This window comes from Terrapene carolina, unplaced genomic scaffold, assembly GCF_002925995.2.
Source record: "Terrapene carolina triunguis isolate 2854851 unplaced genomic scaffold, T_m_triunguis-2.0 Scaffold62, whole genome shotgun sequence".
Lineage (NCBI taxonomy): Eukaryota > Metazoa > Chordata > Testudines > Emydidae > Terrapene > Terrapene triunguis.
Genome location: NW_020664413.1, coordinates 36396645 through 36420521, shown reverse-complemented (window position 1 = coordinate 36420521; position 23877 = coordinate 36396645). Strand labels below are relative to the sequence as shown.

General features: G+C 41.2%; 1 protein-coding gene across 4 annotated transcripts in view; it reads right to left on the bottom strand.

Moving 5' to 3' along the window:
• UBR3 (ubiquitin protein ligase E3 component n-recognin 3) overlaps positions 1-23877 on the bottom strand; it is a 197657-nt gene that overhangs the window by 100736 nt on the left and 73044 nt on the right. For all 4 annotated transcript variants that reach the window (XM_026647558.2, XM_026647559.2, XM_026647560.2 and 1 more), the window contains exons 19-20: positions 10754-10850; positions 2301-2442 (exon numbers count right to left, since the gene is read on the bottom strand). In XM_026647558.2, coding sequence (XP_026503343.1) covers positions 2301-2442; positions 10754-10850 — 239 coding nt within the window. The remainder of the gene's footprint in view (positions 1-2300; positions 2443-10753; positions 10851-23877) is intronic.

The following is a 23877-nucleotide window of genomic DNA, read 5'->3' as shown; positions in this document are numbered from 1 at the left end:
AAGTACACTGAGAGTTTAAATTTCTCATAATGAAGTATTTCCTTTTAGATTCTTGAGAGCTTCCCAGTGGGACAAGACAGGGAACCCACCAATGGCAACAGTTGCGAGCAAAGCAGTTTGGGGTGATGCATTCCTTAAAGACAGTGCAGAGCCTCTGAACAGCAAAAGCATTCAAAGTGTTCAAATCTACTGAAATAGAGGACTATGAAACTAGCCTTAACATTATTTAAAAAGACCACAAAGGAAAAACAGGTGTGGATAGTTGTGTTGTCCAAAAGTTTCCAATCTGAAGCATCAGGCCATAGACAAGAGATGGGTTGGAACTTTTAGATCTACCGCACAGACCTCTATTACTTGAACTAATGGAGTAACTGATAGCAGTAGTAAGTTGTCATCCTCCATATAGACCAGCACCAGAGGAGGATGAAACACATACCTTGACTATAGGTTTCATAGATATTTGCTGGCAAGAGAAGAGTGTGAGACTCAAAAATTTTGCGTTCCACTCCAGGATCTGAAAAGGAGTGTCGTCTTCTACCCATGCTCCCTAAACATGACCCTTCTGTCTCATCCCCTCCTTCAAGCTGTCCCTGTCCACCCATCTTCCCCAACCCTTGATCTTTGTCCCAGTCCTATTCTTGCCTACCCATTCCCAGTCTCCACTTTTCAAGCTTATTATCCCAGTCTCCTGGCCCAGCCAGTTCAAGTCTCCCCCTCTTCTCTCCCCATCCCAATCATCCTGCTTCAGTTCTGCCCTCAGTACAATTTTCCCTGCCCAGCCATTCCCACTTTCCCCCTTGTCCCCAATCTTTAGACTTCTGCCCAGGTCCTCATCTGATCTGTCTCTTCACTACTTCCCCTACACACATCTGCACTGACTATTAGTCCCAGTCTCCCTCCCGAGGCTCCTCATCCAATCTCTGTCTTCCCCACCCACGCGCTCCTTGTCCCAGTTTCTTTACCCAGTTCTCCTCCTGCTCTCTGGCTTCCCCTCAGTTCTGGTTCCCCAACCCTAACCTCCTACTCCCACCCCACTTTTTTCCAGTCCTAACCTCCTCTGGCTCCTGATCCAATCTTTGTCTCTCATGCCCCCTCACTGCTCCCAGTCCCTTTGACCAGTCATTCCAGTCCCCCCATCCCAGCTTGCAGTCCCGGTTTTCCTCTCCTGTTCCTACCAGTTTCCTGTCCCAGTTTCCACCCCAACAGACTCTATGTCCCAATCTACTCTCCACCACCGTGGTCTGTTCTTGTCCCTTCTGCATTCCTATAAGGCAGCTTCTACACTGCCTGGATATCAGCAAGGAAAGGCAATGAGAATACAGGAGATACAAGCTCTCAGTTCCAGTGCCTGGACCTGCACCTGCAATTGCAGGGAAAGTCCTGATCACCCCTAGGGATCATGCTCAATGTGAATGAAATCTTTAGAGGCTTTAGCTGCCAACATTTACCAAGTATCTACTGAGCAGATGTGAACTGTGATTTTTCAAAGGCGTATAACTTGGCCAAATGTGGACGTATTTTCATAGAGATGCCAAAAGGCACATCCCTGACACTTCCTTGATAAATTTCAAGTCCCTGCTCAAAAGGATGGGGGGTACTAAAAGAAAAGGTTGCCAGATTTATTTACTTTTTTAAATCATGGGCATGACAATGTATTTTTCCTAGCCTCATTCTTAGAAATGTCTGAACTGTTTTAGCTGAAAATTTTCCAAATAAATTCAGCATGAGGCACACACGACACGTAAAATTTCAGCCTAAATGATAAAAGTTAGGCAAAGCCATAAACAAATGAAAACACTAATGGGGCACTAAAGTGTCAGGCAACCTTAACAACAGGTGGTGCTATTAGGATACCTGACTGCTAAGTAACATACATAACATATAACAGACAGTGACAAACACACAAAAATCATAGAACATGAACAAGGTCATAAAATAAATTACTGAACAAATTTAAATAATGTACATCTTTGAATTGATGCATTTATATTCCACTTCATTTTAAAATAGGAGCTAGTAAAAAAAAAAAAAACAGAATGAGGAAAATGAAAAATTTAAAAAGTAGAAAATGCTGTATTCCGATGTTACAACTCGACCTTCGTTTAATTAATAAACAATCATTCATTAATCAAAAACAAATGATTTTTTTCTCTAAAGTACAAAAGTATCAATATTTACATACATATGAACCTGAACACTGTAAATCAAGTGTAAGAAATCTACCTAATTTTAAGCACTCTTATTTTAAGATGAGAAAATAAAAACTAGTTTTTTCTCATTATTCAGAACTACAACTGTACCTTGTAAAGAAGTGTGAACAGTACAATGTGCAAGGTTTTACAGTGCAAAAGCTTCATGAGACCTTTATAGCTTGGATGCAGTGGTGTTCGTTTCTTGTAGGGAGGCCAGGGGTTTCCAGGGAATTTTCCACTCTGCTTTAAACTGTTAAAATAAACATGACTAAAATTAAATGCTTCACTAATCAGAACTAAAATAGCAGCTCTATTATAGACAGCACGAAATCAAAATATACAGGTTACTTATGTCTTAGGGTACTGACCGTTTCAAAGCATTATTTATGTTACATAACATTTTTCAAACTTGGGTGTCCATCTCTCTTTTATGAGCAATGGATTGACAAAGGTCACTCATTGTTATTACTGGGAGCCAGTGCCGGTGTAAATCCCCTCTTGAATCATGAGGAGAATGGATCTGTACAAATCAATTGCAATGGATTCAAGAATGCTTGTTTCAGTCTTCCAAGGATCGTAAAAGAACAACAATTTGCAGAAATGTCTTCACCTCAGCAAAATCTGTTTTTCCATGTGGCTATAATTATAATATATATTAGCATGAACCAAAGTTTTCTAACTTGTGTGTCAAAAGTAAGGCACCTGCTTTTGACTTCTGAAAGTTAGACTACTTTATTTAGAGGTACTGAGCATCTGTAATACCCATTATTTAAATCTGAATTATCTTCAGTGGGAGCTGTGTTTCCTCAGCACTTCTGAAAAATCAGATTTGACTTTAGGTATCTATATTTGCAAATTTTGGCCTTGGTCTCTTCCCTCAGAACCCGATAAAAACCAATATTATCATGAAACCAAGATACACAATGTTCCAATAATGCACAAATTATATTTTTATGTACTGTATAAGCATTAATTTTTCAGAATATGCTAGTTTATGGCCCAGTTCCTCTCACCCACTTATTCCTCAGAAAATTATGATTCTTGTTGCCTGAGTCAAACATATACTTATCTATAGACAAGATGATACAACAGGACAATGTTTTTGTGTGTTTAAAAAAAAAACAGAAAAAGTATTTTTAATACACACGGTATATTTAACACCTTGTAAAATTAAATTATTCATTGCGGTATGGAACATCCTCCCTGTATTTTTTAATTTTTTCCCAAATCTCTCCTGAAACCATACAATTTCTCCTTTGCTTATACCTTGTAATTTCTCTCCCTTTGCTATTGTCTCTCTTTATCATTGCAGAATTTAATTAGCTGATGGAGTCATGTGACTTTGTTTGAATGAAAAAGCCAGCAGCAGACTTCTGCACGTGCCTGCATCTGGACATCTGAAATCTGGGAAAGCCTCATAGAAAAGCCTTGCAGTTTTCAAGATCAGACATGAAGGCATGGATGAAAATTTCTGCTGAGACAATTTGAGGCATAGCTACACACTGGTAGTCTTATGTAGCTGGTGACACACATGTCTGTAAACACAGAAGTAGTGGAGGAGCACAATTCAGGGTAAAGTACATACAGTTGAATATCAGTGCAAGAGTAGTAACTAAGGGCAAGTACTCAGAGTGGCTAGCCATCCTGTGGCTCAAGCTGCTGCATTTATACTCTATTTTTAGCACACTAGGTCAATGGTGAAAAGGTGACGAGGACAGGGAGAAAAGGCAGACTGAAAAGAACAGGGGGGCTAGAACAGAATCCTGTTGGATTTCACAGGAGGAGCAGTCTAGACACAAAGTCCACTAAGGAAGTGGGCATTACAGGGAAGGGAGGGGCATGGCAGAGCTCAGCCCAATTCTCAACTGGCATACTAGTTCTAATTTGCGTGCAGCTGGATGGCTGTGAATTCAGAAGCCACAAATTGGTCCCTGCCGTCCCCTTGCCCTGCACGAGAGCAGAACTTGGTTGGAGTAGAGATTCTAATAAAAGAGGAAGAAAGTGGTGTTAGAAAGAGCTGAGGAAAAGGAAAAGGATGGGTGAATTAAAGCAGTAATGTAGAGAGCAAAAGTATGGAGAATGGAACAAAATGAGCAAATGAACTAGTAGATTTCTCGCACCTGGTCTGGGACAGGCTGGAAGGAATAGACAAGCCCAGACACTGAATTAAACCAGTAAAAGTAAAGAAGGCTCATATTCTCTCTTTCTGAAACTAACCTCCATCAAAACTCATATACCAAGCAACCACTGTGCAAATGAAAGTGACCTGCATTTTTTCTTTTCAAATGCAGCAATTCTAAAATTACATGTTGAATGCAAAAGTTACCCAGCCAACATTTTATACATCAAATTACATTTTTTTTTAAAGTGTTAAAAGATGGGCTCCACCTACACCAAATCAGAACAAGATTGCTGGCGTATATAATTAAAAAGGTCATAGGGGAGTTTTTAAATTAAGGGCTGGAGGAAAGCCAACAGGTGTGAAGGAGCACATAGTTTGGACAGAGACATCTCTTATCGGAGGATTTATTAAAAGGGGTATGCTAAATCCTAGTAAAGTAGAGAGGATAGAAGTTGATAGATACAGGTAGGAATCAAAGGGAAACAGTCAAATGACAGAGTCCCATTCAATTACATCTCATGAAGACAGACAACTAAATATTGGCAAATTTAATAAAGTGTGTGTGTACAAATGCTAGAAGTCTAAATACTAAGGGCCTGTCTACACATACAGCGCTGCAGAAGTGAAGCCGTACCGATGCAGCTGTAGCACTTAGTTAAGACACTACCTACGCCAACAGTGTAGGTACTTCACTTCCCAGAGAGGCGGTAGCTATGTTGATGGGAGAAGCCCTCCCATTGACACAGTGCTGTCTACACCAAGAGTTCAGTCGGTATACATACGTCGCTCAGGAGCGTGGATTTTCCACACCCCTGAGCGACGTAGTTATGCAGACGTAAGTGTATAGTGTAGAACAAACCTAAAATGGCTGAACTTGAGTGCCTGGTATTAAATGAGCATATTGTTATAATAGGCATCACAGAAACTTGGTGAAATGAAGATAATGAATGGGACATGATAATACCAGGATACAAAGTATACAGAATAAGTAGCACTACATGTGAAAGCAAGTATAAAATCAAGTATAGTAAAAATCTTAAATAAATCAAACTGTACCATAAAATCTCTATGGATAGAAATTCCATGCTTGAACAATAAGAGTATAGCAGCAGGAATATATTACTGACCACCTGACCAGGATGGTGATGGTGATTTTGAAATGCTCAGGGAGATTAGAGAGGCTACAAAAACAGAAAACCCAATAATAATGGGGGATTACAACTATCCCCATATTGACTGGAAACATGTCACCTCAGGATGGGATGCAGAGATAAAATTCTGAGACACATTAATGACTGCTTCTTGGAGCATCTAGTACTGGAACCCACAAGGGGAGGGAATGCTTGATTTAGTCCTAAGTGGCACACAGGATCTCACCCAAAAGGTGAACATAGCTGAATTGCTTGGTAATAGTGACCATAATGTAATTAAATTTTACATTCTTGAAGGGGGAGGAATACCAAATAAACCCACCATAGTACTATTTAATTTCAGAAAGGGGAACTACACAAAAAGGAGGAAACTAGTTAAAGGAAAATTAAAAGAACAGTCACAAGAGTGAAATGCCTGCAAGCTGCATGGAAACTTTTTAAACACATCATAACTAAACGTACACCCCAAATAAATAAAAAAACCAGTAAGAGGATCAAAAAAAAGCCACCATGGCTAAACAACAGAGTAAAAGAGGCATAGACAAAAAGTGATCCTTTAAAAATTGGAAGTCAAATCCAACTGAGGAAGATAGAAAGGAGCATAAACTCCGGCAACCCAAGTGTAAAAGTATAATTAGGCAGACCAAAAAAGAATTTGAAGAGCAATTAACAAAAGACGAAAAAAATTTGCTGTTAGTTTTTGTAAGTAAATCAGCAGTGGGAAGCCTGCCAAACAATCAGTGGGGCCACTGGACAATCGAGGTGCCAAAGGAGTGCTCAAGGAAGACAAGGCCATTGTGGAGAAGCTAAATTAATTCTTGTATAGGTCTTTACTGCAGAATATGTGAGGAAGATTCCCACATCTGAGCCATTCTGTTTAGGTGACATATCTGAGGAACTGTCGCAGACTGAGGAGTCAATAGAGGTGGTTTTGGAACAAACTGATAAATTTAACAGTAATAAGTCACCACGACTGAAGGGTATTCACTCAGGAGTTCTGAAGGAATTCAAATATGAAATTACAGAACTACTAACTGTGGTATGTAACCTATCGCTTAAATCAGTCTCTGTACCAAATGACTGGAGGATACCTAATGTAATGCCAATTTTTTTAAAAGGTTCTGGAGGCAATCCTGGCAATTACAAGCCCATAACTTCAGTACCAGGAAAACTAATTGAAACTATAGTAAAAGAACAGCATTATCAGACACATAGATGAACACAATATGTTGGGGAAGAATCAACACAACTTTTGTAAACGGAAATCATGCTCACCAATCTATTAGAATTCTTTGAGAGTGTCAACAAGCATGTGGACAAAGGTGATCCATAGTGTACTTGGACTTTCAGAAAACCTTTGACAAGGTCCCACACCAAAGGTTCCTAAGCAAAATAAGCAGTCATGTGATAAGAGGGGAAGTCTCATTCCAGTGGAGTACCGGAGTCGACCGGAGAGCGCTCTGCAGTCAATTTAGCAGGTCTAGTGAAGATTTATCTTGTCTTGTTTACCCTTATCCCTGGTAAGTGTAGACATGGTCTAAGACTGGGATCTCACTAAACTGGGTGACTGGGCAACAAAATGGCAGATGAAGTTTAAAACAAACAAAAGGAGGTATTTCTTCACACAACACAAAACCAACCTGTGGAACTTGTTACCAGGGGATGTTGTAAAAACCAAAAGTATAACTGGGTTCAAAAAAGAATTAGATAAAATTCATGGATGATAGGTTCACCAATGGTTATTAGCCAAAATGGTCAGGGATGCAATCCTACGCTCTGGTTGTCCCTAAACCTCTGACTGTCAGAAGCTGGGATTGGACAGGGGATTGATCACTTGATAATTGCCCTGTTCTGTTCATTCCCCTGAAGCATCTAACGCTGGACAATGTCAGAAGACAGGATACTGGGGTAGATGGATCACTGGTCTGACCTAGGATGGCCGTTCTTATGTTCTTAAGAACATTAAAGTTGCAAATTCGAGCACTCAACAGTTAGGCACTGTACAGACATACAACAAAAACGGCAAAGTGCCCCAAAGAGTTTACAATCTGTGTTTATGTTGAAAAAAGAGGTTGATACAAGAATCATAGGGATACGAGAGTACTCAGCTGAGGCTATTTTAAGTTTATGCAAGTTTTAAGTACTTATTTTGTACTCCAATAAACGTTAAAAAAAAACAGCAAGTCACCTCTATCATCCTATCCCCTTCTCTCGGGCTGGTGTAATACCCAAACATCTAGGAGTGAAGGACAGAGTGGTAACCTAAGACTGAATTTCCTCGTTTCTCAGAACTTTTATTTATTTTAAGGTATTATTTTGTCTCTGTTTAATTCAGCATCTGTCTACTACAGTGCACCTATATAAATAAAAGGCAAAGTTATGATCTCGGACAATTTCAATATACAGAATACTGTAATATTTTATTATGCAAATGTAGGAGAAGTAAAGTGAAGACAAGTTTATTTTTCCAATCAGTTTCTAAGCTGGCCTCTAAAAACGCATTACTCAATTAGTTCAAGAATAAAAGGTTATGTACTTGTTCAAGCTGATCATTGTGACTTGTCATTTTAAAAACATTAACAGAACAATCTAAACTCAAAGAAAAATGTCAGCATTACTTCATGAAAACTCAGGGCTTGATTTTTAAAGCGTTATATGTATTACCGAAAGCACACCATTACGTATACAACTACGTGCCCCATTTTCATGTATGTACCCTAACTATGCATGCAAACCAGATGCTGGTACATTTCAGTGGCCACATGGATACAAAACTGACCATGTATGTGTAGTCATGTTAAATGCATGATATTATACAACTTGTTTGAAAAAAATCAAGCTCAGCATCTCTTACTAACGCTCATTCTCTGACTAACAAAATCAGAGACGTCTCAAACTTTTACTCTAGATTAAGAAACAAGGAAAGTTGCTTTCATCCTGACAAAATGCGCTTAGTGTTATTGAACTGAAGTTTAATTTACCCCGTCACTTTCAAAGTCTTCAAATTATTTAGTTTACTGATCTGAGAATTTCCCCTCCCCTCGCCAACAAAATTAGTCTCCAATCATGCAATATGGTATACTTATGACACATAAAATATATGGTGTTCCAATACAGAATATGTCAGCAAAAGGGAGTAACTAGTTAACCGGAAGAAGACTTTCAATCAGTATAAATGGATAAAAACAACCTGGGATATTTTAGCTATATAAAATCTAATGCAATGCATGGATTATGAAAAGCAATATTTTCCAAAAATAATTATTCTTCAAGCCAGAAAAGATGTTTATATTACACACATTACATATGATGCAATCAAAATAGCAAAAATTATAGGTTTTAAATTAGGATGCAGGTGTTGTCACGTGTCTGCTTCTTTATAAGACAAAATTAATAAAAGCAGCACAATTACTTTGCCTTTATCTTTGTGAGGTCCCAAATCATTATTAAAGTCATTTAAGATCATCCCCTCTTTTTCTATCCTCATATGAGTAACCTTACATCAAGATCATAACCCTGCCTTCATAACAACGCAGGGTGTTGTCAATGAAATTATGACACAAAATCAGCATTTAAACAACTTCTCTGCAGGATCAAGATAGAGGTGAAGCTAAGGATTTCCTCCCTCACAGCCTGTTTAAACACATCTCTTTGCTAACAGGCAAAAGGAATTATAAAAACATATGATGGGTAAATAGAGAAACATAAAAAGCTCCACCCCATCCAAGATTCGATTTCAAGAGTCACTTGTATGAGAAGCAGCAAAGAGTCCTGTGGCACCTTATAGACTAACAGACGTATAGGAGCATGAGCTTTCGTGGATGAATACCCACTTTGTCGGATGCATGTAGTGGAAATTTCCAGGGGCAGGTATAAATATGTAAGCAAGAGTGAGTAAGGCTAGAGAAATTGTATGAGAAGAAACACATTTCAGAGTTTTAAATACAGCCACAGGCAGGAATTCATCAGATGCTCTTTCACCTACATCCAGTGCATACACAGGCATATGTATGCCTGGTGGTGCAAGGATGCATGTGTAGAGCAAATCCAAAATGAAGGCCAGGACTTCTAATCTATTGGTCTCAAAAAGTCTTCTACAGTTTATTCCAAAGGTCTGATACACTCCCACCACCAGTTAACAAAAAGAAAGGTCACATTTTCACATCTATGATGTAGCCAGAGGACTATATGTCAGAACCATGAATAAGGCAACACGCACACACTCAGGGTTCCGATGCTTCAGTCTCTTGATTACTATTACCCCTTACTCAGCATTACATTGTAGCTGAGTTCTCTATTCTGCTTCCTCTCATGCCTAAAAGTAATTTGCATTGATGTAAGATCATCTATCCGAAGGCCTCAAAACACTACATTATTAACAATGGATTACACCTTGCAATCCCCTGTGTTATGTCCATTATTATTAATATTTTTATTGTGATTGGGCCCATCGATCCCAGTTAGGATAAGCACCCCTTTGGGCTAAGCACTGTACAGACAGATATGAAGATGCAGTCTTTACCCTGAAGATCTTATATATTCAAGCAGAAAAGAAACAAACAGTGATAAAGACAACATGTAAGAAAAGATCTAAAGGTAAAAGGGACCAACAAGATTTTATAGTTTGCTTTGTACTCCCCCCACACACACACCAAACGATCCCATTTGTCATGTTCCTCTGTACCAGATATGGACTGGCTACCCAGCTTGCTTATACACACCAGATGTGTTCATCATAAGATCCTTTAATGCTCTGCCAGGTATGGCTGGGGTTCATTTAAATAAGATACTTTACACACCGTGTCTACCATTTACAATATTGACATTATCACCTTGTCTTTGAAGTTCAGTACGTATCAGTCTGTTAAGTGTCTCTGAATCATACTGGTTTTCTAATTACATGACATAAACTCATAACAACTTGGTCATCTGGCTGTCCACTAGTTGCAACCACTGGCTGTGGTCAGTTTGGAATACTTTAGTCTTCTTCATGGGCATAGTTTGTGGGGACTGGAGGAGGTATTGCCCCCCAAACTGCAAGTCTCAATCAGGTGTGGAACCTGGGGTTAAGTTGATTTGAGGGAGGATGGTAGATTAAAATCATAAGAATCCAGACACTGTCTGTCAATTTATAATTATTTGTTGAAAGTCAAATTTGAGGCCTAAAAATATTGATAATGTCCTTTTAACTACATAATGACATAGCATGCCAATGAATACCCATAAAATAAAGACCCTGAACAATATGCAGTATTCTGTTCTTATACTACTGAGTATGATCAACTTACAATGCTGTATATCTGTCCATTGCAGATTGCACATCTCTACGGTAAACTGTACGAAGAATTACCATGACTGGGTCAAATTCTTTATCCCAGATATCAGCTGTTGTTTAAACAAACAAAAAAAAAAGCAAGCATAAGTTAACATTAACTTCTAAACACTATAAATTATTCCAGATTGTTTTGTTAATTAGCTTACAGGAGGCACATGTATTTTATATAATTTTTTAATTTTCTAAATTGTCTTCAGCAGCAGACAATGTAGCTTAGTTTCTTACTTTTTCATACATCAGTGCAGATCTTCACTATTAAAGATATTTTCGTTCAGTTACACAATAAAAATTAAAAAGTAAGAGCACTTCAGGCAATAGATATCTTTCACTAAGCAGCTTGACTTCAATACCTTATAGAATTTCATTTATTTTTGTATAATACCTTACAAAAATACTTGTATGATGCCTCTAAAATGACAACTGACAATAAAAGAAAAACTGGATTTATAAAGGATCATTCAAAAATTATTTTAAAGCCCTGAATAACAGCAGTGTTTCCTTAGTTGTAGTTCACATCCTCACTTTTTCATATTCATGATATTTTGCTTTATTTTGAACTCTTTTAGGAAAAGATAGAATTTGGTAAATACAGCCAGCCATGGAAATAAGAGGTAATGAACATGAGGTAGTTAATGGTTGGATGACATTTAGGGGTTGTCTACACCAGGGAGAGGGGCAAATGGAGGGGTGTTAAACTGGATTAAGTCAAAATAATCCAGTTTGAAAATACTCGTGTATGCACAACACAATTTATTGTAGTGCACTGACTCCGCATTTATGACAAACTCTGGAGTCATCTTTCAAAGTGAACTAACTTTGCTGGAAATCAAGTTAGTACAGTCCATTGTTCATGTGCATGCAATGCTGTTGCAAACTACTTTGGCACTCTTCCAACAGCTGCCCCACACTGCTTTGCAGATGACCATTACCGACCTGTTTACCTGTGTGTCCTCCCCTGCTCTGGAGTCAAGTTAAACAGATGTCCCGCCATTTATCAACTGGCACACAACCAGAATTTGTCCTTTTGCTCATGGATTCCAATTTCTCACCATAGCTACAATAATACTCCAGAAGCCCCACGACATGCCACAAGCAGCTACTTGGAGCTGCACCAAAAACCTGGATCTTGTCACCATCTTGGGAGAAGTGCTGGGGCAGGAAGTTCTTGTAACAGTCACCAGAATAAAGACCTATTTTTGCAGACACTGCTAGACAAATGTCTGCGAGGAGCCAAGACCAGATGCCAAACAGTACTAGATAAAGAGCAAGTAGCTCGGGAGGACCTACACTAAAACAAGGGATGACAGGAAAAAATCTGGCCAGGGACATGCAACTTGTCAACTTCTTGAGATACTGGATAGGATTTTACATAACGATACAACCTAGAAACTTGTGGAGCCTGCTGCCCACTCACCCCTCCACTCCCTCAAGGATGACCAGCAAAACCAGCAAAATTCATCGGATGATGAGCACGAGGAGATCCATAAAGAGATCACCCCAGAAAGCCAGGATCTGTTCAAGACTCAGGATCCTGATACTGAAGATAGGAGAGCCAGATTCCCGACTTGCAATCATCAACCTCGATTCCCAGGCAGCAATGCAGACCAGCACTGAGGAGGCTGATCCTATCGGATTGTAAGTCTTTTAATAATTTTTTAGATAATTTAATATTAAAGTTTTAATTCATTATTGTTATTATTATTGTTGTTATACAGCCTTGCTAGCCTGTGTTCCGGTGCCCCATGGCCACAGTCAGTGTAGGCAGATGTGAGCTAGAAGCCTTTCTGAGTCCGAGGTCTCCACCTCCCTCCCTTAGTCCATGCTGTCTGTTTGGTGCCCCACATACCTTTCCAAGACAGCAGCTACTCTGGTTGGGCAACTCGCCTCCTTCTCATACTAAAGCCCCAACTGCTGACAGTTTTCAGGCCCACACTATGGAAGGGACGTGTCCATGTATCTATTTTCCTTTCCCCTTCCCTCAGCTGTCCTGCCTGGAGAACGCCCACTCCACACACCCCAAATCCAGTTTGCCACCACAAAACGGCAGCTGGCAACATGGCGCAGCTGCAATCTCTACTCTACCCTCCCTCCTGCAGTAGATTCAAATAAGGAAAACATTATTTTGTGTGAAATGAAAAAGTTTATTGAGACAGTGATTACAGGAAAAGAAGTTTGGTTAGTGTTCTGACTTTACACAAGATAGACATCGACACTGCATGCCTATAAGGCCACAAACGGTACAGCTCCCTGCTGACGTACAAATGTCCTGTAACACCATTCTCAGTGATAAGAGTGAATCTTCACGTAATCAGTGCAGAAAGCTAGCTATTTTTCACAGCACTTTCAACATGTCTGCAGGGCAGATAAAGCAAAATCTAAGGCTGAGAGATTGTTGTTCGGCAATTATAAAGAATAGCTGCACTGCCTTCTCCCCAGGGTGGTTCGCAACTCCCTTCCTCACCTATAGCACTTCTGGGGGAGAATCATCTTGGCGAATAACTTCACAGTGTATCTTGCTGGTCTGCCCTTTGCCTTTTTCAGTAAGGACATTCTCTGCCTACTAATCACCCATCTCAGTGAAATGTCATCCAAAGTCAGGACAGCCTAAAGGGGATGTAGAGGGGATTACTATACAACTCCCCCGTTAACTCCTCCAACACCATGTAAGCACCTCCAAGACACACAAATACTGCAAAGGCAGATCAGGAACATAATTCCCAACAGCATTTCCGTATCAGGAACATATTCCCAAACACACATACTCTCCCTCAGCCTCCAAGGCACAACTGCAAAGCCAAACAGTATATACTTGTCATAAATATAAAGGGAAGGGTAACAACTTTTATGTATGCGAGTACCGACCAGACCCTTTGTCTCTAGGACACTGAAAATCAATCAGGTTCTTTAAGGAAGAATTTTATTTAAAGAAAAAGTAAAAAAAATCACACCTGCAAAATCAGGATGGAAGGTAACTTTACAAGGTAATAAAAAGATTTAAACACAGAGGATTCCCCTCTAGGCTCAGCTTCAAAGTTACAAAAAACAGGAATAAAACTCACTCTTAGCATAGGGAAAATTCACAAGCTAAAACAAAAGATAATCTAATGCATTTCCTTGCCTCTACTTACAATTTCTGTAATTTTAGATGTATCATTTCAGGTATATTTTCAGGATATATTTACCTGCTTAGTCTCTCTCTCCGTCCAGAGAGGGAACAAACAAAGAGAGCACAAACAAAACCTCACCCCCTCCCAGATTTGAAACTATCTTCTTTCCTTTTTGGTCCTTTTGGTCACGTGCCAACCAGGTTATTTGAGCTTCTTAATCCCTTACAGGTAAAGTGATTCTGTACCTCTGGCCAGGAGGAATTTTATGTTACTGCATACATAAAGGTTGTTACCCTTCCCTTTATATTTATGACAATACTGCAAAGCCAAAAATCCCAATGCATGCATCACTTACCATCTCCAAGATTCCCTCCCGCCTGGATAGAATCTCAGGGATGGTAAAGCCAGAAATATGTGCGAAAAAATTGCTATCACATTCTCCCTAGAACATAACCATAACCGCTTGTTATGAACAAATACCCCGCACAGCTATGGCACCCTGCATTGGCCAGACCATTAAGGACAGGGATTTTATCAATGGCGGAGGGCTGGCAAACCTGAGCGAGAGAAAACGGAAAACTTGTGATAAAATGTTCATGGACATCATTTCAGAATCCATGCCCCCCACCCTCCACCAAAAAAATCCCACCCCCACATCACCACACCACGAGAAATCCAGAGAGGTGGAGGCAGAGGGCTGTGTCTGACGACGGGAATGGAATCCAACAAGAAGATTTCCAGGGAGATTGTTGCAGTGGAAAAGGACCGCATGTCAGTTACCAGGGAAAGCACTGTTGTGGCCAATGACAGTATGGAAAAAAAGATAGTGAGATGCAGTGGCAACACCTGGAGGCAATTCAAAGCCAAGATGCCCTGTTGCAATGCACGCTACTACTAAGGCAGCAGGCAATGCAGTACTGCAAACCAACACCCAGCCACGTTATACAGCCCCTACAACAGCGGTTCTCAACCTTTTCCTTTCTGAAGGCCCTCCCCAACGTGTTATAAAAACTCCACAGCCCAGCTATGCCACAACTACTGTTTTTCTGCATATAAAAGCCAGGCCAGCATTAGGGGGTAGCAAGCAGGGCAATTGCCCAGGGCCTCACGCAACAGGGGGCATCGTGAAGCTAAGTTGCTCAGTCTTTGGCTTTAGCCCCACGTGGTGGGGTTTGGGGCCATGGGCTACAGTCCTGTGTGGCGGGCATTTGGCTTTCTGCCCTGGGTCCTAGCGAGTCTAATGCCAGCCATGCTTGGTGGATTCCCTAAAACCTGCTCACAGCCCCCCAGGTGGCCACAGACACCTGGTTGAGAACCACTGCCCTACAACACAGGCCTCTGGGAACAACTCCTCCTCCCCCCTGTACACCTGCAGCACTGCTCCCAGAAGCCATTCCCCAGCTCGGGGCACTGAGAACAGTGGCACCTGGGACCCCAGCTCCTTTGAGCCTTCTACGGCCCCTAGTAATTTTGAGCTTCAGCGCTCAACACCAGAGGTGCAACAAACAAGAAGAGGCAGAGCCAAGCCATATACTTGCCTGTGACTTCAAGCTTCTTAATCGTTGAGTTGACTCCTGCCTGTTGCACTTCCCTGTTTTGTTTCATTACTCTTCTAAGAAAGGGCTCTTTGTTTTTAATATAGTTTTTCATAATTAAAAAAATATTGTTTCATTTTCGTTTCAGTTGAAGATTCATTTCTGTTTGTTACTCACAGATTATTTAATAATAAAAACCTTTAAAATTTCATTTCTAAGAAGTTAACAGCTCATTTTTCACAGAAAATAATTAAGTTTGTACTAATTCATAAGGCTTTACAAAGACATGGAGGCAGAGACACAAGGTATAAGACAGACTGCCACAGGATTGCATTTCCACTGCCATAAAAAAAACCACTGAGCTGCACAAAAAACTTCCAGCCTTTCCCCCCTCCGCTGGTTAACAGCTGGATGTACAGCTGCACAATTTCAGGTCTAAAGACTCAAATTAATTGCAGTACACATCCTGATGATATTCCCCCAGCTGTTTACATTTTGTATTGGACACCTGGCTGGCTGCTCAACTACTGAGCAAGTCTCTGCACGTCAGCTTCCCACCCCTCACTAAGGCTTTCTCCTTTACTCTCACAAATATTGTGCCAAATACAACACGCTGCTATAATCTTTGGGACTTTTTTTCTGCTGCTTCCAACCTATTCCACAAAAAGCGCCTTCTCCCCTACAAACAACCAAATGCACACTCCACTACCATTCTGCAACTACTGAGGCAGCAGTTAAACAGTTCCTTCCTTCTATCCAATTAGCTTGTGAATGGCTTAATTAACCAGGGGAGCAGAGGATAAACTGGGTCTCTCAAGATAACCGGAGCAATGTCCACCCCATTAATGCCCATAGCATCCCCAGGGACAAGTCCATTGAAGTAAACAGAGCTGAGTTCCAAAAGATCCTGGGATCATGGACCCTCCCAGACCACCCAGCATTTCTGTCCATAAGTTTGCCATGGTGGTGACAAGCCCTTGGAGCACCACAGAGAAATACCCTTTTCTGTTTATGAATTCTGGTGCCTGGTTGGGAGGGAGGGGACAAATAATAAGCATGTGGCTCCCATCAACTGTCTCAATCAGCTTGGGAATTCCATGTGTGCAAAGCTGTCAATAACCATTGCAACATTATTTTTTCCATGGCATCACACGCCGGCATGACAGTGGCAGATATTTCCATGCCAAATTGGTTTGCTACAGACTGGAAGCATTCAGTGGTGGTCACCTTACAGATGGCAATTGTGTCCCACTTACTCATGGGTATGGGCACGGCACGTTGCTAAGCCGCTGTAGTTAGCTCAGTACACACATCCAGAAAGGTTGCCTTCCCCATCCTGAAATTCTCTCACCACTGCTGGTCATCTCAGGTCTGCAGAACAGTTCTTCCCTACCAATCCGTGCTAGTTTCTAAAGCCCAGAAATGATGCTGCATGCTGTGAAACTGCTCAAGGAAACAGTCCTCTATCATCAGTTGCCTGTTGTCATCGACTGCTTTGTCCGTGTCCTGGTTCCACCACCACTGAAGCCCCTCCTAGTCTCCTGCTACCTGTTTGATGATGCAGCAGGCAAAGTTCCACGCCAAATTCATGCTGCTTTGAATACTGAAATACATCACAAGCAGCCTCTATGTATTCAAGTATAAGCTGCGCGGAGCATTGTTGGAGCCATGCTGGCCGACAGCAATTAGAAAATGGTGCTAGCCCACCCATAAAGGAAGTACAGGGGGGAGACAGATGAATCATGGGTTGGTTGGTTGGTTGGCTGGTTTTTAACAATTTGAACTAACCTGGCTTCTGCTACTTCTGCCACAATGCACAGTGAGAAAAATCCCAGAATTTCACACTGTTGAGCAGCAAAGCAAAGGAACATCATATCCTCTGGAAATGTTACACCCTCCATTCGCAGCAAACTGTCGACGTGTGTACACAACAGTGCACTTTGACATAGGACACACCGTCCCATGCAATTACTGTGACTTGCATACTGCCAAAAGCTCTGGATTAAACACCTCGTGTAGACAAGCCCTTGGTTACAAAGTACTGTGATTAATATACTTATAAACTTATCATTCTTAATTCAATCCACCCAACAATTCAGTTTCTTTTCTTACATTTGTGATCAATCATTTTGAAATTGGACTTAATTTTATAACTAACATTTACAGCTCTCACCTTATTTCTGGAGAAGATTAGCATTATGCGGTACCAAACCCAGCACATTCTTAAACATTACTTTTCTCTTTCCAACTTGGTATCTTAAAAGCCAGGGTAGGCATTAATTTAAAGAGCAGCTTCCAGTAGAGGAGTAAGTCTAAATAGCAGTGTAAATCAACAAAGCATGTCCTTTTAAACAAGTTTAGATTTTTCTAAATGTCACCATAAATCTTTTTTAAAAGATTTCTAACCTAAACCCAGATTTAGTTTATTCATTTCATATAAAATTTTAAGCAACTACCACTTTAACATAGCTACGTGAAAGCAGCATTCAATGATTAAATTACTACCACAGTAAAAACATGCAGAAATCAAATGCATAGAATTTTAGCTCCACCAGGCCCAACACAGAAGAGTTTAACACACTGTAGCATTCCTTAAAACTATGACTGGCAAAAATTATTTTTGATGTTCTAGCATAATATGAGAAGACTAGTGTCCCACACACACACATATGCAGAGTTCGTCTATTAATCTTCACATATTATTGGGAGAATACAGGATATAGTTTATTCTGCACAGAGTAGACAAACAAGATGTGGACAACTTTGCCATTTGCAATACTGTTTATTTTAAACTGTTTTATTTTGATAACTACAGAAATATGAGGGGCTAAATTCAGCCCTAGCTAAATGGGTACAACTCACTACTGACACCAATGGATGTCAAAGATGTCTGATTATGCTAGGACTGATTTTGGCCAATGGGTATTCAGTCCCTTTACTGTTGGCAAAATTTACCCTTGTTAATGGCTTAACTGGGATTTAAATATTAGTGGGCACTTTCTGCAGGTCCACTATACTTAGATGAATTTCACTCTATTTAGACCTTAACTACCATTGCTGTTAAAGGAAGTTAACTGCATGCATCCCAGAGGAAAATATAACACTAAATGCCTATAGCAAAATTCAACCTTGTAATAAATGACAATGCATACAATACAATGACAAACAACAATCAGTGTGACGGACAAGATCAAGCAATATTTTTAACTTGAATGTTCCTTTAAGCAAATGTGCTCTCTGCTTTGGGTCCCCTGAAGTCCTACAGATGATGCCCTCTAAGCACAGTTGTACAGCGATGGATGTACGGTTATCAGGTTAAGGAGTTAGTATTAGGGAACAGGTCATTGTTTGAGTTTTAATTCTTTTTAAAATGTACATACAGGAAACAGTTTGGGGATTTTGCAGAAACAGTCTCAAAGTAGCAAAGCACATAAATATTTTTAAACTGCAGCAGGCCATAACACAGAACTGTAGTATTGACTGTGGATTTTCATAATTCCTTCTGGGATCCTATGCTTTCATTTTACAGATGGCTTAGTAGACACATGCAAAACCATACAAGCTCTCATTCTTGCAAGAGCCCTGTAATTTGTTGCTACTTAAAAAAGAGACTCTGCACAGTTTCGTAAGTAACCTCAACTCCCACTGCTATAATCCTTTAATCTTCCACCAAGAACACACTCCGAATGGTCCAACAGAGCTAGAAAGGGAACACACCAACCAACAACCTAACTAGTTCCGATAGGTTGACTTTTTCCCATCATTGGTATATACTGCCACCCAAAAGAGACAGAGTATTAAATATCTAGATAGTGCTCTGTCAACTGTCTCAATTGTATGTATGAAACAGGACTTGTTCAAAGGTGATACATAGGTCTGGTACAGCTAATATGTACCAAAGTGAAAGACTCATCACTTTGCCCTCACTCTCAGAGCTGGTCGAGAATTTTTTCAATGAAATGTTTTGTTTTCTGCCTGATTCAAAACAATGAACTGAACCTGTATTTCCCCCATCCCAGGTGAGTGCCCTAGCCAGTGGGCTATAGAGTCAGTATCTGTCTCATTCTGGTCCAAATAATATTTTATTTAAACAAAGTTGAAGATTGCCAACAGGAGAGATTGAGAAAGACCCATCCCAGACTAACCAAGTGGTTAGGGCTTCCACAGGGCATTCACATGGGATGTGGGAGATGTATGTTCAAGTCCTTGCTCTGAATCAGACACTTCCACTTCCCAGGTCAGTGCCCCAAGCACGGGCTATTAGCTATTCTGGGATATCCCTCTCTGGATTTTTGTGAAAAATTCTGAAACATCTCTGGTTCATCCTGTTGCAGAATGGGAAAAATGTTCAAAATCTCAAAAATGTTTTCAGGACGTGAGAACCGTTTCCCCACTGAGCTATATTCCCAATGTTTGGCAACTGCATTAAAGCTATATTAGTGTCCAAGCCAAAAACAAAACCCATGCAAGACTGGAAACCTTTATTCTGGAAAGTGGTGAATTGTAAGGGTCTGTCTCTCTAGCTCAAAGAACTGTAAACGTGGTTGGCTTTTGTACCTAGCTGCACACCTTTCAAAATCAAGAGCCTATAAACCTATACAGATGTGCCTTCATAGTGGTGGATGCTATCTTTTGTGTAACCTTCAGTATAGCTTGGAGGGGTTTTCTTATTTACAGCGATCTGAATAACTTTACATGAGAGCTTTCAAAGTCATTTTATCATACCCAGACACTAACAAATCCACGGATTTTGTTTTCTCCGAGCAAAGATTTCATGATTACCAGAAGAACCTAATTTTAGTCAAGCCTATGCTAAATAATTCCAACTTGGAGCGCAGGTGCTAAAAAGTCTCTTTGTATCTGCTATCAGAACATCATAGTGACAGTTACAGAGAACCTCTATGCTCTCTCTAGTTGGATTTTACCAGAAACTGGTAACCTGGCCTGTATTCTCCCCAAATTCCTGCTGACAAGATGTTCTGCTAGTTCTCAAGTGATTCCATTGGAAGGGGTTTTATTCCACCCTCACCCCACAACTCCCAGGCATTTCAGTTAATCATTCAATATAATGCCAAAATGCTTGTGGCTTTTCAGATTCCTTTGCTGCTTGTCTGCTGTGGGGCACGAAGAAGTTGGTAGAACATGCTCATTCACCAACATCCCTCAATTCCTCTTCTCCTTTGATATCATCAAGTTCTGCTGCATTAAATCCAATTTAGTCTGCAAGCTCCTCAGGACAGGAAAGGAGAGGTTACTTTGTACAGTAACTTGAGTTCTTTGAGAAGTGTGAAACCTATGGGGCACTCCAAATCAGAATACGCATGCCCTTGATTGGATATTTTTGTCAGTGGTGTCCACAGATCTGCATCTGCACCCTAGACAAACTCATCCCCCAAATGAGGATATATAGGGAGGATCGACCACCACTCCAGTTTCTTCTCAACCACAAAAGTCCCAAGAGAGAGACTCCCAGGCAGAGAGGAAGGGGGGCAGGCCGCAGAGCACCCAGAGGAACACACATCTAAAAGAACTCAAGTTGCTGTACAAGATAAGTAACCTCTCCTCCTTCTTTGAGTAGCATCCCCATGGGTACTACAAGTCAGGAGACTCCCTTCAGCATGGAGGAGGGTGCCAAAGAAGTGGATTTAGTACGGATCATAGGACAATGTCACCAAAAGCCATGTCAGCCACAAGAGAATAATTCCAGTAAAACGCACCTGGTGAAGACCAGGTGGCCACCCTGCAAATATTTGAGATGAAGGTGAAGAGTGCAGAGGAAGCCCAGAAGAGCATAGTCTGGTCGAGGTAAAAGGCAAGAGCTTTTTTAATGCTCAGTGTATGGAGGCTCACTTCTTCCCTTGAAGAGTGAGGCTTGGAGTAAAATACCAGGAGATGAATCTCTTAACTGGGAATTCAGAAGAGACTTTAAGAAGGAAGCAAGGGTGTGGATGCAGAGACACCTTATCGTGGTAGACCACTGTGTATAGTGGGTCCACCATCAACAGTCCAAGATCCCCTATCATCCTGGCTGAAGGAACAAATGAAGGAGGGTACAACTCTCCATAGGTTCAAATGGGGGTATCCCTCAGGGCACTGAGAACTAACATGAGCTTCCATGGTGGAGTTGGTTTCTTGGGTAGGAGGAAAGAGATTGAAAAAGGCCTTTAATAAATCTTGCAGTGGTGGGATGAGTAAAGACTGAGAATCCTTCTATGGGAAAGTGAAAAGCTGCGATGGCAGCGAGGTGAACTTTAGTGGAGTTCAGCGATAAGCATGTGGTCTTTAAATTCAGCAGATAATCAAGGATGTGAGCCAAAGAGGATTTGAGAGGCAGTAAAGCTTCATGGTTGTACCAAGCCTGGAAGTATTTCTACTTTTGCAGGTAAGTTTCCCTTGTTGTGGGCTTTCTGCTATTAAATAGCACCCTTTGAATATCTGGAGAGCAGACTTGTTCTATACCAGACAGCCATCAAGAAGCCAGGCCTTGCAGTGACTGGGGTGGAGTGACCAATCCCTGGGTGAGTCAGGCTCAGAGGAATGTGGAGAGGAGGCTGCATGGACATGCGAGTCAGCTCTAGGAATCACACCTGTCTCAACATCATGGTCATTAGTTTCTCGTCTCAATTTACTTAGGAACTTGAGAAGTAGAGGCATTACTGGATAAGTGTACATCAGAACTCAAGGCCACACAACAATCAAGTCATATCCCATTAAGTTGTGACTGTGCCCTCCCCTTGCACTTTGCATGGGGTGGAGTAGCAAAAAGATCTACCTGTGGATAGCTCCAGCTAAGAGATCTCTTGGAACACCTCATTGTTCAGATCCTACTCGTGGTTGATGCTGAAATGTCTGCCGAGGGAATCCGCCACTGTGTTCTGTAGTCCTAGTAGTTAACTGCTGAGATCTATATGTGGTGTGATATGCACCAGTTCCATAGTTTTATGGATTCAGCACATAAGGACTGGGATCTTGCTGCTCCTTTCCGATTGATGTAATACATCACTGCTCTGTTGTCCAGCATTATCTTGACTGGGTGATCCTTGATGTGTTGTAGGAACTGTTGGCAAATTTAATGGACATTAAATTTGAGCTCTTATATGTTGATATGGAGGATCACCTCCTGAGGGGTCCATTTGCCCTGAGCTGTGAAGTTTTGGAAGTGGGCACCCCAACCTATGAGGGAAGCATCTGTGGTGATAATCCTCGTGAGAGGAGGCTGTATACAGGGAACTCTGATGCGCACCTTTTGTGGGTCCTTCTACCAGTTCAGACAATCAAGGACCTTCCAAGATACAGACACCCACTTATAAAGACTGTGTCTCTTGGGGGTGTACACAGTTCTCAATCATGCTTGAAGATACCAAAAGTGCTAAGGAAGTCACAAACATACATGCTGTCATGTGGCCCAGAAGTTGCAGACAAGCCCTTGCAGTGATTTGTAGACTCTGTTGGATTGCTGAAACAAGGTTGGACGTTGTGGTGAATCGGTCCCTGGGTAAGTATGCTCTGGTGGAGGAGGAGTCCACAGTGGCCCCGATTAAATCTATATGTTGTGTGGGTGTTAGGGTAGATGTCTCCATTCTGAAGTAGAAACTCAGAGAATGAAACAGAAACCTTGCTGGTTGCTGTCTGTGCTTTGAGAAGCAAGCAGCCCTTCAGGAGCCAATCATCCACGTAAGGAAAGATGATATGCCCATCTAGTAAAGATAGGCTGCTGTGGCTGACAGAACTTTGATAAAGATCTTTGGGGCAGTGGAGAGACCAAGGGTAGGAGACAATACTGGGAGTGATCTCTGTCTACCACAAAACGTAGAAATCATTTCTGCATGGTATGAATGGCATCATGAAAATAAGCATCCTGAAGGTTGAATGAAAAGAATGAATGTCCCAGATCTAGAGAGGGAATTATTGTTGCTAGGGTCACCATTTTTAATTGCTGGGAGCAGATGAAGGTATTTAAAGTCCTGACGTCGAGAATTGGTCTCCACCCCCCATTTTTCTTTAAGACAAGGAAGTACCAAGGAAAGAACCCTTCCTGAGAAAGTCTGGTGGGACAGGTTTGATTGCCCTCACACCTAGGCAGGATCGTACCTCCTGCTTTAAAAGGTCTTTGTGAGAGGGGTTCCCAAAGGCAGACTGGGGGGAGGTTGTAAAGATGGATGGAATAGCTTGTAGAAATCTCCTCCAGGATTCAGCTGTCTGATGTGATGAGCTCCCAATAAGGTAAGAAATTAAAGAGATGCCCTCCATAAGGGTGGAAGGGGAATAGGTGCAATGCAGGATCTAGAGTGGGAGTTAGTTTGTGACCCTCAACCAATGGGTCAAATGGATGTTTTGAAGATGTCCCTGGCTGAGTGGTTGCTGAAGAGGAGAGCCCTTTCTTAGGGAATCTGGTCTTCTACGTGGGGGGCTTCAGCCGGTTTCATGGGCTAACA